At 42.7% G+C, this 18,054-nt stretch overlaps 1 protein-coding gene across 2 annotated transcripts in view; it reads left to right on the top strand.

Moving 5' to 3' along the window:
- Positions 1-18,054, top strand: part of DDX46 (DEAD-box helicase 46) — a 79,025-nt gene that overhangs the window by 17,751 nt on the left and 43,220 nt on the right. For both annotated transcript variants that reach the window (XR_004430059.1, XM_033181176.1), the window contains exons 5-11: positions 1,140-1,305; positions 5,365-5,516; positions 9,146-9,259; positions 9,940-10,105; positions 10,942-11,062; positions 14,298-14,473; positions 15,396-15,517. Coding sequence is in view for 1 of the 2 variants with exons in the window: in XM_033181176.1 (XP_033037067.1) it covers positions 1,140-1,305; positions 5,365-5,516; positions 9,146-9,259; positions 9,940-10,105; positions 10,942-11,062; positions 14,298-14,473; positions 15,396-15,517 (1,017 nt within the window). In the remaining variant the exon portion in view is untranslated. The remainder of the gene's footprint in view (positions 1-1,139; positions 1,306-5,364; positions 5,517-9,145; positions 9,260-9,939; positions 10,106-10,941; positions 11,063-14,297; positions 14,474-15,395; positions 15,518-18,054) is intronic.

Raw genomic sequence — 18,054 nt, 5'->3', positions numbered from 1 at the left:
GAGCTCGCTGTAACCTCCGCCTCCTGAGTTGAAGCAATTCTCCTGCTTCAACCTCCTGAGTAGCTGGGACTACAGGAATGGGGAACCATGCCCAGCTAATTTTGTGTTTTTAGTAGAGACAGGATTTCACCATGTTGGCAAGGCTGGTCTTTACTTCCTGACATCAAGGGATCCACCCACCTCAGCTTCTGCAGTGCTGGGATTACAGGTGTAAGCCACTGTGCCTGGCCATAAACTTTTATTTTCTTTTATTTATTTATTTTTTTTGAGACGGAGTCTTGCTCTGTGGCTCAGGCTGGAGTGCAGTGGCCAGATCTCAGCTCACTGCAAGCTCCGCCTCCTGGGTTTACGCCATTCTCCTGCCTCAGCCTCCCGAGTAGCTGGGACTACAGGCGCCCGCCACCTCGCCCTTCTAGTTTTTTGTATTTTTTTTAGTAGAGACAGGGTTTCACCGTGTTAGCCAGGATGGTCTCGATCTCCTGACCTCGTCATCCGCCCGTCTTGGCCTCCCAAAGTGCTAGGATTACAGGCTTGAGCCACTACGCCTGGCCTAAACTTTTATTTTCTTAATAACACAGTCTCCCTTTGTTGCCGAGGCTGATCTCAACCTCCTGTGCTCAAGGGATCCTCTAGCCTCAGCTTCCCAAGTAGCTGGGACCACAGGCATGTACCACGTGCCTGGTCACAAAATTTCTTTATCATGTTGATGTCATTTACTTTCTAGCTTGTAATAGAAAAATTGCTTTTCATAGAGGCAGTTTTGGAGGAGTTTAGGGGATTAAAATTGACAATAACTGGGAAACTTTGCTTGCTAATTGCTTTAGTTTCTATTGTTAGGAAGAAATAAAATTTATGTGTGCATAATGCAAGTAAAATTAGATTAATTTATAGTGTTTGAAATATATCTTTTGGCTTTCTTATTGAAGATGCTTTTTTTGTGATTTCATTTTGGTAATATATTTGTGTATATATTTATAAAGGTGTGTGATTTAAGTCTACCCTGAGGAGTTTGTATATATGCCTTTTTTCCCCTTGTTTATACTTTGAAGAACTTACTGGAATGTCACTTGGAGCAAAATTATTAAATTTGATTTTTCTTTTTATTTTCCTCCATCTCTTTCTTTATTTTATTCCCCAAGAACTTTGACCAGAATAAGCTGGAAGAAGAAATGAGAAAGCGAAAAGAAAGAGTAGAAAAATGGCGAGAAGAGCAACGTAAAAAGGCTATGGAAAACATAGGAGAACTGAAAAAGGAAATCGAAGAGATGAAACAAGGGAAAAAATGGAGTTTAGAGGACGATGATGGTATATTTTTTTAGCCTGATAGCCTGTATAAAAACTCATGTAGAATATTATGTGAATAATATTTCATAAGGGATTTTTAATCTTTTTTATTGTTGAAAACTATGCATAATACACTATTTACCATTTTCTTTTTTTTTTTTTTGAGACAGAGTCTCGCTCTATTGCACAGGCTGGAGTGCAGTGGCGCAATCTTGGCTCACTGTAAGCTCTGCCTCACAGGTTCACGCCATTCTCCTGCCTCAGCCTTCCAAGTAGCTGGGACTACAGGCGCCCGCCACCACACCCAGCTAATTTTTTGTATTTTTAGTAGAGATGGGGTTTCACCATGTTAGCCAGGATGGTCTCGATCTCCTGACCTCGTGATCCGCCTGCCTCGGCCTCCCAAAGTGCTGGGATTACAGGTGTGAGCCAGCGCGCCCGGCCCTGTTTACCATTTCAAGTTTCAGTTTGGTGATAAATACATTTGCAGTGTTGTGCAGTCATTACCACTGTCTGTTTCCATGACTTTTTGGTCATTCCATGCAGAAACTCTGCACCTTTTAAATAACTCTGTGGCGCCTTTTCGCGCTACTTCATAACCTTTGTTCTCTTTTCTGTCTCTGAATTTGTTTAGTCGAGCTACCTCACATAAGTGGAATCATGATAAATACTTATCTTTTTGTGTCTGGCTTATTTCACTTAGCATAATGTCTTCAAGGTGCACGTATGTTGTAGCATCTCGGAATTTCCTTTCTTTGTATGACTGAATAATATTTCACTGTATATATATGCCAAGTTTTGTTTGTTCATTCACCTGCTGTTGGATAATTTGATTGTTTCTGCCTTTTCGTTATTGTGAGTAATGATCCTGTGGCCATTGGTGTATAAATATCTGTTTGAGTCTCTGTATTGAATTCTGTGAAGTATATACCCAGAAGTGGAACTGAGATTGTAAAAGCCCCTTTTAATATTTATGTTGTAATTTGAAATATAAAATTGTGTTTAGTAAGCATCACTGATTTTACTTTAGAATGAATCATTGAGTGCTTATGAGCATAGCCAGTAAATAGCTCTTTAATATATTACTAGCAATGTGAATGTTAATAAGGAGAGTAAATTAAGGGCATGCTTTCAAGTCCCTCTTCTGATTTTTCTTTTTTATTTTTTTGGAGGTAGAGTTTCACTCTGTTGCCTAGGCTGAAGTGCAGTGGCACAGTCATGGTTCACTGCAGCCTCGACCTCCTGGACTCAAGTGATTTTTCTGCCTCAGCCTCCAGGGTAGCCCCCATGCCTGGCTGATTTTGTCTTTTTCTTTTTTCGTTTTTGACTGAGTCTCACTTTGTCACCCAGGTGGCACTGTAGTCTCTGCCTCCCAGGTTCAAGCTATTCTCTTGAGCCTCAGCTTTTCAAGTAGCCAGGATTACAGGCACCTGCCACCATGCCCGGATAATTTTTGAATTTTTGTATTTTTAGTACAGGTGGGGTTTTGCTATGTTGGCCAGGCTGGTTTTAAACTCCTGACCTCAGGTGATCCTCCCACTTTGGTCTCCCAAAGTGCTGGGACTACAAGTGTGAGCCACCATGCCCTGTTAATTTTGTCATTTTTTGAAGAGCCAGGGTCTCAATATGTTGCCCAGCTAGTCTCGAACTCCCGGGGTCAAGGGAGCCTGCTGCTTTGACTTTTCTCACTGCTGGGATTACAGGTGGAAACCACTGTGCCTGTCTGCTGATACTTCATAATTTAGGATGGAAACATTTCCCTTCATACCTGATTTTGACTTTTGAGATTTTAGTAAAGTAGAAGATTGTATAATTTTATAGGAAAATGAGATTTTGGTTCATTTTCTGTGAAAGTTCCAAAGAATGGTTTAAATAGATTCTGTCTATAAGTAGTTATGGTGTCTTTTTTTATTTTTGAGACGGAGTCTCGCTTTGTTGCCCACGCTTGAGTGCAGTGGCGTGATCTTGGCTCACTGCAACCTCCACCTCCTGGGTTCAAGAAATTCTTTGCCTCAGCCTGCAGAGTAGCTGGGATTACAGGTGTACACCACCACGCCTAACTAATTTTTTTGTATTTTTAGTAGAGACGAGGTTTCACCACATTGGCCAGGCTGGTGTCGAACTCCCAACCTTGTGATCTGCCCATCTTGGCCTATTTTTAGTGGAGATGGAGTTTCACTGTGTTGGCCAGGCTGGTCTCGAACTCCTGGCCTCGTAATCTGCCTCCCAAAGCACTGGGATTACAAGTGTGAGCCATCACGCCCAGCCAAGTAGTCATGATATCTTAATTCAAGACAATCTAATCTTTTCTACATAACTAAGATACACCATCTTCTGTGATTGAAAGGTATTGAAAGAGAAGAAATACAGTTGACCCTTGAACAACTTGGTAGCTCAGCACTCCAACCCCCCCCACACAGTGAAATATCCACATATAACTTTTTACTCCCCAGAAACTAAGCATTACCTGCTTACTGTTCACCAATAACATGAACGGTTGAATAACACATACTTTGTATGCTTTATGTATTAAATACTATATTCTTTTAATATGGTAAGCTGGAGAAAAGAATGTTGTTAAGAGAATTAATAGGCTGGGCACGCTGGTGCACGCTTGTAATCCCAGCACTTTGGGAGGCCGAGGCGGGCAGTTCACAAGGTCAAGAGATAAAGATCATCCTGGCCAACGTGGTGAAACTCTATCTGTACTAAAAATACAAAAATTAGCTGGGCCTGGTGACACACATCTGTAGTCCCAGCTACTTGGGAGCCTGAGGCAGGAGAATCGCTTGAACCTGAGAGATTGAGGTTGTAGTCAGTGAGCTGAGATCATGCCACCGCACTCCAGACTGGCGACAGAGCGAAACTCTGTCTCGGAAAAAAAAAAAGAATTACAAGAAAGAGAAAATATATTTACTGTCCATTAAGTTGAAGTGGGTCATCTTAAAGGTCTTCATTCTTGTCGTCTTCACATTGAGTAGGCTGAGAAGGAAGAAGAGGAGGAGGAGTTGGTCTTCTCTCTGGGGTGGCAAAGACAGAAGAAAATTTACTTCCATGTGGACCCATGCAGTTCAAACCTGTGTTGTTCAGGGATCAACTGTAATTGAAAATGTCATTTAGCAGGCGTGATGGCTCATGCCTGTACTCCCAGCACTTTGGGAGGCTGAGCTGGGTGGATCACGAGGTCAGGAGTTCGAGACCAGCCTGACAAACATGGTGAAAACCCATCTCTATTAACTACAAAAATTAGCCAGGTGTGGTGGCATGCGCGTGTAATCCTAGCTACTCAGGAGGCTGAGGCAGGAGAATTGCTTGAACCTAGGATGCAGAAGTTGCAGTAAGCTGAGATCGTGACTGCACTCCAGCCTGGGCCACAGAATGAGAATCTGTCTCAAAAAAAAAAAAAAAAAAAACGGCGTGGTGGCTCATGCTTGTAATCCCAGCACTTAGGGAGGCTGAGGCGGGCGGATAATGAGGTCAGGAGTTTGAGACCATCCTGGCTAACATGGTGAAACCCTGTCTCTACTAGCAATACAAAAGATTAGCCAGGCGTGGTGGGCGCCTGTAGTGGCAGGTACTTGTGAGGCTGAGGCAAGGGAATGGTGTGAACCTGGGAGGTGGAGCTTACAGGGAGCGGAGATTGTGCCACTGCACTCCAGCCTGGGCAACAGGGCGAGACTCCATCTCAAAAAAAAAAAAAAAAAAAGAGGAAACAAAGAAACAAAAAAAGTCATTTAGCAGAGAAAGTTTGTAGTTCTGCATCCAGCTGTATAGCTGTAAAATCTATTATTGGAGATCATCTTTTTTGGCATAATTAATCTTTTGACCCTTTTACAACCAAACAGTTTATATTTTATTCATATTTATTTTGTCATTGTTAATATTCAAAAGTAATACATGGTTCATGTAAAAATGGAAAAACCTCCGAATGTGAGCATTTGGACTGCTGGATGGCTGGCGTAATTGGAAAAGGGGTGTTTGGGCAGTGGGAGAAAAGGTTAGAGAGGTGGGGTGTGGTCTGATTGTGAAATATTGCATATTGAAACAGATGTTTAAAGAAAGTGTATTCTGGTATTTTAGATGATGAAGATGATCCTGCAGAAGCTGAAAAGGAAGGAAATGAAATGGAGGGTGAGGAGTTAGATCCATTAGATGCTTACATGGAAGAAGTGAAAGAGGAAGTAAAAAAATTTAACATGAGAAGTGTAAAAGGTGGTGGGGGAAATGAAAAGGTATGGAATTTCTTATTTTTAAAGATTTCTATTTCCTTTTGGGTAACTTGAATTCTCCATTGCATTGTCCTACTGATTTGCATGATTTTATAAAGCTAACAGTTTTCTTTCTCCTCATCTGAGAGATGGCAGTACTTTTTCTAAGTACCAAAGATACTGGCAAATTTTAGCTATAAGTGTTCTTTCAAAAGTCACTCTTTTAACACTATCACCTTTGTTTAATATCTTTGCTTACACATTAACCTTTTTAATAAGTTCTCTGGAGACTTCTCTAGCACTCCTGTCTTTGATACTCTTTTTTTTTTTTTTTGAAACAGTCTCTCTCTGTTTCCCAGGCTGGAGTGTAGTGGTGTTCTCTTGGCTCACTGCAACCTCCACCTCCCAGGCCCATGCAGTCTACCTACCTCAGCCTCCCAAGTAGCTGCAACTACATGTGTGAACCACCACTCCTGGCTAATTTTTGTATTTTGGTAGAGATGAGGTTTTACCATGTTGCTCAGGCTGGTCTCGAATTCCTGGCCTCAAGTGATCCACCTGCCTTGGCCTCCCAATATACTGGGATTACAGGCATGAGCCACCATGCCCAGCTGCATCTTTGATACTCCTTGATGACCCTCACTTGATTCTGTTTTTCCTCTTTTTCATAGCATTTATTACATTTTGACAAATTGTATGTTTTTTTGTGTTTACAGTGTGTCCCTTCTCCCTTCTAAAATGTAAGCACTCTAAGGGCAGTGACTTTTACCTGTTTTATTTATTGGTTTATTCAGGCTCCCAGTATAAGCCCCTGGCTTGCCTAGTGATTGGAAAATACCATTTAGTAGTATTTTGTTTCATTTTAAAAATTTATTTATTTATTTATTTGTTTGTTTATTTATTTATTTATTTTTCTGAGACAGAGTCTCGCTCTATTGCCCAAGCTAGAGTGCAGTGGCGCAATCTTGGCTCCCTGCAACCTCCGCCTCCCGAGTTCAAGCGATTCTCCTGCCTCAACCTCCCAAGTAGCTGGGATTATAGATGCCTGCCACTATGCCTGGCTAATTTTAGTATTTTTAGTGGAGACCAGGTTTCACCATGTTGGTCAGGCTGGTCTCGAACTCTCGACCTCAGGTGATCCTCCCACCTCGGCCTCCCAAAGTGCTGGGATTACAGGTGTGAACCACCATGCCCAGCCTCATTTTATTTTTTTATATTAATTTAATTTATTTTTTTGAGATGAAGTGTCGCTTTTGTTGCCTAGGCTGGAGAGCAGTGGCACAGTCTCAGCTCACTGCAACCTCCACCTCCTGGGTTCAAGTGATTCTTCTGCCTCAGCTTCCTGAGTAGCTGGGATTACAGGCCCTTGCCACCTCGCCCAGCTAATTTTTGTATTTTTAGTGGAGATGAGGTTTCACCATGTTGGCCAGGCTGGTCTTGAACTCCTGACCTCAGGTGATCCACCTCCCTTGGCCTTCCAGTGTGCTGGGATTGCAGGCATTAGCTACTGCACCCACCCTATTTTATTTTATTTATTTATTTATTTATTTTATTTTATTTTATTTTTCGAGATGGAGTCTTGCTCTGTTGCCTAGGCTGGAGTGCAGTGGTACTATCTCTGCTCACTGCACCCTGTGCCTCCCAGGTTCAAGTGATTCTCCTACCTCAGCCTCCCGAGTAGCTGGAATTACATGTGCCCACCGCCATGCCTGGCTAATTTTTGTATTTTTAGTAGAGACGGTTTCACCATGTTGGCCATGCTGGCCTTGAATTGCTGACCTCAAGTGATCTGTCCGCCTTGGCCTCCCAAAGTGCTGAGATTACAAGTGTGAGCCTCCGCACCTGGCCTTATTTTATTTTTTAATTAAAAAAATGTTTTTTAGCAACAGGGTCTCGCTGTGTTACCCAGGTTGGAGTGCGGTGACATGATCATACCTCATACTCCTGGGCTGAAGAGATCATTCTGCTTCAATCTTCTTAGTTAGGACTACAGGCATGTACCACTACACCTGGCTAATTGTTTATAGAGGTGGAATCTCGCTGTGTTACCCAGGTTGGTCTCGAACTCCTGGACTCAAGTGATCCTCCTGTCTTGGCCTCCCAAAGTGCTGGAATTTCAAACATGAGCCTCTGTGCCCAGCCTAGTAGTAGTTTGAAAATATATAATCATGCCGGATGTGGTGGCTCATGCCTGTAATCCCAACATTTTGGGAGGCCGAGGCGGACGATCACCTGAGGTCAAGAGTTAGAGATCAACCTGGCCAACATGGCAAAACACCATCTCTGCTAAAAATACAAGAATTAGCTGGGTGTGATGGCGGATGCCTCTAATCCCAGCTACTTGGGAGGCTGAGGAAGGGGAATAGGTTGAACTGGGAGCAATTAGCCTAGATCACACCACTGTACTCCAACCTGGGAGACAGAATGAGACTCAGTCTGAAAAAAATATATATATATAAAATATATATATTTATATATATATATATATAATTGGCTGGGCACGCTGGCTCATGCCTGTAATCCCAGCACTTTTGCAGGGACTTAGGTGGGTGGATTACCTGAGATAAGGTGTTCGAGACCAGCCTGCCAACATGGTGAAACCCTGTTTCTACTAAAAATACAAAACTTAGCCGAGCATAGTGGCGGGTCCTGTAATCCCAGCTACTGGGGAGGCTGAGGCAGGAGAATTGCTTGAATCCAGGAGGCAGAGGTTACAGTGAGCTGAAATCATGCCATTGCACTCCAGCCTGGGTGACAAGAGCAAAACGTTATCTCAATAAATAAATAAAGTATATATAATAATATTATATAGAATTATCTATAATACAGTAAATGATAAGCGGATGTATTATAAAATATAATTATATTATGCTTAAAAATTTATATAAATTAATGAGAAAAACAGTCTGTTGTTTCTATTTTCATTTAATAACTCAGTTGGCTCAATGCCCTGGCTCACAACTGCAATCCCAGAACTTTGGTAGGCTGAGGCCGGTAGATTACTGGAGCCAAGCAGTTCAAGACCAGCCTGGGCAACATAGCAAGACTCTTTATACTAAAAAGCAAAAAAAATTAACTGGGTTTGGTGATATGTGCTTACAGTCTTAGCAACTCAGGAGGACAGATGGGATGACTCCTTGAGCCCAGAAGTTTGAGGTTACAGTGAGCTATGATCACACCACTCACGCCTGGGTGATGGAGACCATGTCACTAAAAAAAGAAACTAAAGACGAAATTTTGTCAGTTATTGTGGGCTTCAGCTGTCATATAACTTGTGTTTCAGCTTTGCAAAATATTCTTTTATTTTTTTTTATTTTTTTTTATTTTTTTTTTTTGAGGCGGAGTCTCGCTCTGTCGCCCGGACTGGAGTGCAGTGGCCAGCTCTCAGCTCACTGCAAGCTCCGCCTCCCGGGTTTACGCCGTTCTCCCGCCTCAGCCTCCCGAGTAGCTGGGACTACAGGCGCCCGCCACCTCGCCCGGCTAGTTTTTGTATTTTTAGTAGAGACGGGGTTTCACCGTGTTAGCCAGGATGGTTTCGATCTCCTGACCTCGTGATCCGCCCGTCTCGGCCTCCCAAAGTGCTGGGATTACAGGCTTGAGCCACCGCGCCCGGCCAGCTTTGCAAAATATTCTATATTTCTTCTTTATTTTAGAAGTCTGGGCCAACGGTCACAAAAGTTGTCACTGTTGTGACAACCAAAAAAGCAGTTGTGGATTCTGATAAGAAGAAAGGTGAGCTGATGGAGAATGACCAGGATGCCATGGAGGTGATTTTTCATTAATTTTGACTTTGTTTATGACACTATCCTGGAAGCATTTATTAGAAAGCATTCATGGAGATGTGCTTTTCGTTTATGTGAACTAGGAGAAATTCCTAGAATTGGGAGACATTCTTGCTATTCTTAGTAGTATAATAGTATCTAGTTAAATATCTATTTAGTGGAACATTCTGAAGTCTTTCATTCCTAACTGTATGATCTTTCTGCCCCTCATCAGCTCACTTCAGGCATACAATATGGAGAGAAAAAAATGAAGTAACAGAATGAATTAACTTTCTTTCCATTAACACGTAAAGATTTATATAGTAAAAACAATAGCAAAACCTTATTAGAGCCATCTCTGATCATTACTGTTTTAGCTTTATATTGGCATTTTAACTTTCTAAAGGGCAAAGAAAAAGAAAACTAAGTTGAAAAATTCTTCAGGAGCTTCTTGATGTATTTCTAATTCAAGGTGACATACATCATTTGAGGTGATTTTAAAATTAAGACGTTTAAGTGTGCTGGAGCACTATAAAAATCTTGTGGGTCAAACAGTGTATTGCAGAAAGTAAAAAAATTAGAGTAGTTTCTAGGAGAGGAAGTTTTGAAAAGCTAGGAGTATTGCTTCCCACAAGAGGAAAATAGTAATGAGCTTACCTCTTTAATTTTTTTCTTTTAAACTATAGTATTCTTCAGAGGAGGAAGAAGTTGATCTTCAGACAGCCCTTACAGGGTATCAAACAAAACAGCGAAAGCTTCTAGAACCAGTTGATCATGGAAAAATTGAATATGAGCCATTTAGGAAAAACTTCTATGTCGAAGTTCCAGAACTAGCAAAAATGTCTCAAGAAGGTAAAATTCCATTTTTTCATTTACTAACAGAAGAGGATACATTTCACATTACTCAAGAGAAATGTGGATAGTGTCTGATGAAGGAGGGTGTTTTGGAAATATTTTTTAAATGATCAAAAATTAATTGGCCAGGTGCATTGGCTCACCCCTGTAATCCCAGCACTTTGGGAGGCTGAGGTGGGCGCATTGTTTGAGCTCAGAAGTTGGAGACCAGCCTGGGCAATAGAGTGAATCCCCGTCTACTAAAATACAGAAAAGTAGGCCGGACGCAGTGGCTCATGCCTGTAATCCCAGCACTTTGGGATGCAGGCAGATCATGAGGGTCAGTAGTTTGAGACCATCCCGGCCAATATGGTGAAACCCTGTCTCTACTAAAAAAAATACAAAAATTTAAAAAATTGTTTTGTTTTGTTTTATTTTGAGACAGGGTCTCCCTCCATTGCCCAGGCTGGAGGCTGGAGTGCAGTGGTGCAGTCATGGCTCACTGCAGCCTTGATTTCCTACCACACGCCGCATCCCCCCGACAGGCTCAGGTGATCTTCCTATGTCAGCCTCCTGAGTAGCTGGGGCTACAGGCGTGTGCCACCACACCCAGCTAATTTTTGTACTTTTTGTCGAGGCAGGGTTTCACCATGTTGCCCAGGTTGGTCTTCAACTCCTGGGTTCAAGGGATCTGCCTGCGTCTGCCTCCCAAAGTGCTAGTTGCTAGGATTACAGGTGTGAGCCACTGGGCCTGGCATAAGAGTTAAAGATTCTTAATCTTATGCCTAATTGAAAAGTAGAAGACACCAATAGAACAATATTTAAGAACTTTTAATCTGGGTTTTGTTTTGTAGAGGTAAATGTGTTTCGATTGGAAATGGAGGGCATTACAGTTAAAGGAAAAGGTTGTCCCAAACCAATTAAATCCTGGGTCCAGTGTGGAATTTCCATGAAGATCTTAAATTCCCTCAAAAAGTAAGTGGTTGGTGGTTGTTTATGTTTTCTGTGTCTTGCTGCTCAAAATAGTCCTTTCACACCAATGTCTCCCTGAGTTACATTTTTACTCTAAAAAAACTTAAAACGTTTAGAAAAATTGTTTTATTGAGATAATTTACATATCAAAATTTACCCTTTAAATTATACAACTGCTTTTTTTTTTTTTTTGAGACAGAATCTTGCTCTGTTGCCCAGGGTAGAGTACAGTGGTGCGATCTCACCGCACTCACTGTGACCTCAGACACCCGGGCTCAAGCAATTATCCTGCCTCAGCCTCCTGAGTAGCTGGAACTATAGGTGTGCACCACCACGGCTGGTTAATTTTTAAAATATTTTTAGTAGAGACCAGGTTTCACCATGTTGGCCAGGCTGGCCTTGAAATCCTGACCTCAGGTGATCTGCCTGCCTCAGCCTCCCAAAGTGCTGGGATTACAGGCATGAGCCACCGTGCCTGGCTTTTTTAATTTTTTATTTATTTTTTTCTTTTTTGAGACAGCCTCCTGCCTCTTCCCTCAGGCATGCATTGGCACGATCTTGACTCACTGCAACCTCTGCATCCCGGGTTCAAGCGATTCTTGTGCCGTAGCCTCTTAAGTAGCTGGGATTACAGGTACCCGCCACCACACCCAGCCAATTTTTGTATTTTTGTATTTTTAATAGAGACAGGGTTTCGCCGTGTTGGTGAAGTTGGTCTCAAACTCCTGACTTCAGGTGATCCCCCCACCTTGGCCTCCCAGAGTGCTGGTTAAATTATGCAACTTGGCTGGGCGCTGTGGCTCACACCTGTAATCCCAATACTTTGGGAGGCCAAGACAGGCAGATCACGAGGTTAAGAGATCGAGACCATCCTGGCCAACATGATGAAACCCTGTCTCTACTAAAAATACAAAAATTAGCTGGATGTGGTGGCGCATGCCTGTAGTCCCAGCTAGCCTGTAGTCCTAGCTACTTGGGAGGCTGAGGCAGGAGAATCGCTTGAACCCGGGAGTCGGAGGTTGCAGTGAGCTGGGATTGTGGCACTGCACTCCAGCCTGGTGACAGAGACAGACTCTGTCTTTTTTTTTTTTTTTTGAGACGGAGTCTAGCTCTTGTCGCCCAGGCTGGAGTGCAGTGGCCGGATCTCAGCTCACTGCAAGCTCCGCCTCCCGGGTTTACGCCATTCTCCTGCCTCAGCCTCCCGAGTAGCTGGGACTACAGGCACCCGCCACCTCGCCCAGCTAGTTTTTTGTATTTTTTTTCAGTAGAGACGGGGTTTCACGGTGTTAGCCAGGATGGTCTCGATCTCCTGACTTCGTGATCCGCCCGTCTCGGCCTCCAAAGTGCTGGGATTACAGGCTTGAGCCACCGCGCCGGCCGACTGTCTTTTAAAAAAAAAAAAAAAACGCGGTGGCTCAAGCTGTAATCCCAGCACTTGGGAGGCCGAGACGGGCGGATCACGAGGTCAGGAGATCGAGACATCCTGGCTAACACGGTGAAACCCGTCTCTACTAAAAAAAATACAAAAAAATTAGCGGGCGAGATGGCGTGCGCCTGTAGTCCCAGCTACTCGGGAGGCTGAGGCGAGAGAATGGCGTAAACCCGGGAGGCGGAGCTTGCAGTGAGCTGAGATCCGGCCACTGCACTCCAGCCGGGCGACAGAGCGAGACTCCGTCTCAACAACAAAAAAAAAAAAAAAAAAAAAAAAAAAATGCAAGTTTTTTTTGTTGTTGTTTTTTTTTTTTTTTTTTTAAGACAGAGTCTCGCTTTGTCACCAGGCTGGAGTGCAGTGGTGCATTCCCGGCTCACTGCAACCTCCACCTCCTGGGTTTGAGCTTCAAGCGATTCTCCTGCCTCAGTCCCCCAAGTAGCTGAGATTACAGGAGTGCACCACTGCGCCTGGCTAATTTTTGTATTTTTTGTAGAGACGGGGTTTCACCGCGTTGGCTGGGATGGTCTTGATGTCTTGACCTCATGATCCACCCGCTTCAGCCTCCCAAAGTGCTGGGATTACAGGCATGAGCCACTGTGCCCAGCCAACTTAATGTTTTTTAGTGTATTTTTATAGTTGTGCAACCATTACAATAGTCTAATTTTTGAAAAATTTTTTTGAATTTTTTTTTGTTTGTTATTTTATTTTATTTATTTATTTTTTTGAGACAGAGTCTCACTCTGTTGCCCAGGCTGGAGTGCAGTGGCGTGATCTCGGCTCACCACAACCTCTGCCTCCCGGGTTCGAATGATTCTCCTGCCTTAGCCTCCCAGGTAGCTGGGACTACAGGTGTTTGCCTCACCACGCCTGGCTAATTTTGTATTTTTAGTAGAGACAGGGTTTTACCATGTCAGGCTGGTCTCAAACTCCTGACCTCATGATCCGTCCGCCTCGGTCTCCAAAAGTGCTGGGATTACAGGTATGAGCCACCGTGCCCAACCTTTTTTTTTTTTTTGAGACAGAATTTCACTCTTGTTGCCCAGGCTGGAGTGCATTGGCTCTGTCTTGCTCACTGCAACCTCCGCCTCTTGGGTTCAAGCGATTCTTTTGCCTCAGTCTCCCAAGTAGGTGGGATTACAGGCATGTGCCACCACGCCTGGCTCATTTTGTGTTTTTAGTAGGTACAGGGTTTCTCCATTTTGGTGAGGGTGGTCTCGAACTCTCTACCTCAGATGATTCACCCGCCGTGGCCTCTGAAAGTACTGGGATTACAGCATGAACCACCAAGCGTGGCCCCCCTTTTTTTTTTTTAAGAGATGGGGTGTCACTATGTTGACCAGGCTGGTCTTGAACTGCTGGCCCCAAATGATTCTCCCATGTCAGCCTCCCAGAATGCTGGGATTTAAGTCACAAACCACTGCGCCCTGCCTAAATTTTAAATTTTTCATTATCCCAAAAAGAAACTTTTGTCCATTAGTAGTCAGTCTTCTCCCCTCTCCCCACCCCTGGGCAACCATTAATCTACTTTTTGTCTCTAGAATAGATTTGGCTATTCCTAACATTTCATGTAAATGGGATCAAACAATATATAGTCTTTAGTGACTGACCTTTTTCACTTTACATAATGTTGTCAAGGTTAGTCCATATTGTAGAATGTGGTAGTACTTCATTCCTTTTTATTGCCAAATAGTATTTTATTGTATGAATATATACAGCCTTTTGGAAGTTTATTTTTATGGGAACACATGGGACCTCTTTGGGGCCCAGTAATCTCAATTCTTACCTTCCTTTGGTTTTCTTTTTAAGGCATGGCTATGAAAAGCCCACGCCCATCCAAACCCAAGCTATTCCTGCTATAATGTCTGGACGAGATTTGATTGGCATTGCCAAAACAGGAAGTGGAAAGACCATTGCTTTTCTGTTGCCCATGTTTAGACACATCATGGATCAGAGGTCATTAGAAGAAGGAGAGGGGCCAATAGGTACAGTTATTTTCATTAAACTGTTTTTCAAATAACAGCTTTGTTGTCAAAGAGAAAGACCTTATAGTTTATAATGTTCTTAATTATGATAGTGAAGATGTCTTTATGTACATTTTCTTTATCAATTTGGCACTTTGGGGCTGATTTCCCCTTACCAGCAGGTGGAGTGAGAATCTTCAGAGCTCTGGAGTGACATCTCAGAAGTACAAAAACAGCCGCTCCTGGCACAGCTCAGTTTTTAAACTCTGACTTGGCAGGTAGACTCCTCGTGCATCTATCTGTTTATTTATATTGAGGTTTGTTAGCCCAGTATCAGTGGATATACAAAGGCAACATGGAAGATACTAGGGAAACATATTTTCCTAGGTAGTTTTTGGCCTTAACAGGCTATAATGCCAGCATTTCATTCAAGATTAGTTGTTTAGATTCTGGTTTCTTGATCATCTTGGCAGAGATAACTCTTGCAAAGTTGAATAGGGTTTTGGAAAGTTGTTCAGCTTTTCTCTTAGGAACACGGGGCATAGTATATCTCTCCTCCGTCTGTGCCCCTCAGACCAAAGTTGTTTCTGGAAGCAGCAGTATGGCTTCTGTGGCACAGTGAGTCACTTGATTTTCTTTGTTCTGTGATTTGCATTAGAAAACTATTTGCGTTCTATTGAACCAAGTATTTATTTTCCTGAGGGTTGGATGAGGCATTTAACTGTCATTTATCTTCTTTTAGCATGTTTTTAAACTCTGCTTATACTTATCCTTCCCCACAACCTCTGCTGTTATACAACTTTTGAAATAGTTTTCAGAAATGCATAACAAAAAAAAAATAGGTGAAACAATCTGAACTTTATTGTAGAGGTGAAATTGAATACTTTAAAGCATAGCCTTAAGAATTTTGGTGGTTAGGCTACTGATGTATTTATCTTTCCAGCTGTCATCATGACTCCAACTCGAGAACTGGCTTTACAGATTACTAAAGAGTGTAAGAAGTTTTCCAAGACTTTGGGACTTAGAGTGGTCTGTGTTTATGGAGGAACAGGAATCAGTGAGCAGGTAGTTACATAAGAAACATTCATGTTTTCCATTCTTTTCTCAAGTTGGAAGATTCAGTAAAGTAAAAGAGTGACTTTTACTTTTAGTTTTTTGAATAGTGATTGCTTCTAAAATCATTTTTAAAATGAGGTATAAAAATAATAGTAGGAATTAGTTATTTCATGCAGGATGAATACCTTCGGAGAAGTAATGTACAGCATGGTGACTAGTTAATATTATATTGTATGCTGAAGAATTTGCTAAGCCAGTAGATCTCACATCATGTTCTTTTTTTTTTTTTCGTTTTGGGGTGGAGTCTCGCCCTGTCACCCAGGCTGGAGTGCAGTGGCGCGATCTTGTCTCACTGTAACCTCCGCCTCCCTGGTTCAAGTGATTCTCCTACCTCAGCCTCCCAAGTTGCTGGGACTACAGGCGCCCGCCACCTTGCCTGGATAATTTTTGTATTTTTAGTAGAGATGGGGTTTCACTATATTGGCCAGATTGGTCTTGAACTCCTGACTTCAAGTGATCCTCCTGCCTTGGCCTCCCAAAGTGCTGGGATTATAGGCGTGAGCCACCGTGCCCAACCGATCTTAAATGTTCCTACCACAAACGAAAATATTGGTTACTATGTAAGGGGATATGTTAGCTTGATTGTGGTCATCATTTCAGAGTGTATATGTATATCAAACATGTTGTACACCTTAAATATATATAATTTTTGTTAATTATGACCCAATACAGTTGTGACAAAAAAGTATATATTATGTTAATGCTATATTAGAATTTTTGAGTCATTTTTACATAGATTATCCCTCCTCCCTCTTCCCCTGCCTGAGAAGGCAGATTTTTTAAAAAATTTTACATATGAGGAAATAGTCAGAAAGAGTTATTAAGTTGACCAATTAGGTTAATACGTTCTAGAGTTTGTCCTGGAACCTAGGTCTCTGATCTCTGAGCATTTATTTTCTATAATCTATGCTGACGTCTTTAAAAAGTGATGGTGGCCAGGCACAGTGGCTCACGCCTGTAATCCCAGCACTTTGGGAAGCCAAGGCGGGTGGATCATGAGATCAGAAGCTCAAGACCAGCCTAGCCAACATGGCCAGACCCCCGGTCTCTACTAAAAACACAGAAATTAGCCTGGCGTGGTGGCGTGTGCCTGTAACATCAGCTACTTGGGAGGTTGAGGCAGGAGAATCACTTGAACCTGGGAGGCGGAGGTTGCGGTAAGCTGAGATCACGCCACTGTGCTCCAGCCTGGGAGACAGCAAGACTCCATCTTGGGGGGGAAAAAGTGATGGTGATTACTGGGATGCGTTAATATCAGAGGTGTTTTCTTCTTCTTCTTTTTTTTTTTTTGGTTCTGTTTTATTTGAGACAGCATCTTGCTCTGTTGTCCAGGCTGGAGTGCAGTGGTATGACCTTGGCTCACTGGGTCCGTGACCTCCTGGGCTCAAGCTGTCCTTCCTCCTCAGCCTCCTGAGTGGCTGGGACCAGAGACGCATGCCACCACACCCGGCTAATTTTTGTATTTTTTTGTAGAGATGAGGTTTTGCCATGTTTCCCAGGCTGGTCTTGAATTCCTGGGCTCAAGCAATCTGCTTGCCTCGGCTTCCCTTGTGAGCCACTATGACCAGCCCTTCAGCTGTCTTCTAAATAATGAAATAGTTTTCAGATATTTTGCTTGAGTAGAAGAAGGCAAAAAAGTAGGTTCTGTGATTGGATAAGTTTTGGAAACGTTGGAGTATAAAAAGTTAAAACCGGTTTCTTCCCTGTAAGACTTCTTAGTTCTTTTTTTTTTTTTTTTTTTTTGAGACGGAGTTTCGCTCTGTCACCCAGGCTGGAGTGCAGTGGCCGGATCTCAGCTCACTGCATGCTCCGCCTCCCGGGTTTATGCCATTCTCCTGCCTTAGCCTCCCGAGTAGCTGGGACTACAGGCGCCCGCCACCTCGCCCGGCTAGTTTTCTGTATTTTTTAGTAGAGACGGGGTTTCACCATGTTAGCCAGGATGGTCTCGATCTCCTGACCTCGTGATCTGCCCGTCTCGGCCTCCCAAAGTGCTGGGATTACAGGCTTGAGCCACCGCGCCCGGCCAAGACTTCTTAGTTCTTAATAAGCTAATGTGTATCGTGTTGCTAGATAAATGGGATAAATTAAGTGTCGTTTTCTGAACTTAACTACAAAACTGTTTCTTAGGACTCTTGTTACAAGAACACACTTCAAGAATATTTGCTTTTGTTAACTCCAGTGCTATTTTAATTACTTGAACTTCATTTTCTAAGTTTATGATTTTTCATGACTATAGTTTGTAGAAATACACTTACAAAACAACATGGTACATGCTTGCACATTGTATTTATATAAATACCAAACAAAAGTTTTATGATGTTAAGGGACTTCTGGTATTTTGCATTCCATTTCATTTAAAAAATGCTGGTTGTGATTGAGCACTGTGGCTCATACTTGTAATCATCACAGCACTTTGGGAGGCTGAAATGGGAGAATCACTTGAGTCCAGGAGTTTGAGACCAGCCTGGGCAATATAGTGAGACCCC

This window comes from Trachypithecus francoisi, unplaced genomic scaffold (genome assembly GCF_009764315.1).
Source record: "Trachypithecus francoisi isolate TF-2019V2 unplaced genomic scaffold, Tfra_2.0 Lachesis_group2, whole genome shotgun sequence".
Taxonomy (NCBI): Eukaryota; Metazoa; Chordata; class Mammalia; order Primates; family Cercopithecidae; genus Trachypithecus; species Trachypithecus francoisi.
Note: the sequence above shows the minus strand (reverse complement) of the source record. Positions and strands in the feature narration are given on the sequence as shown.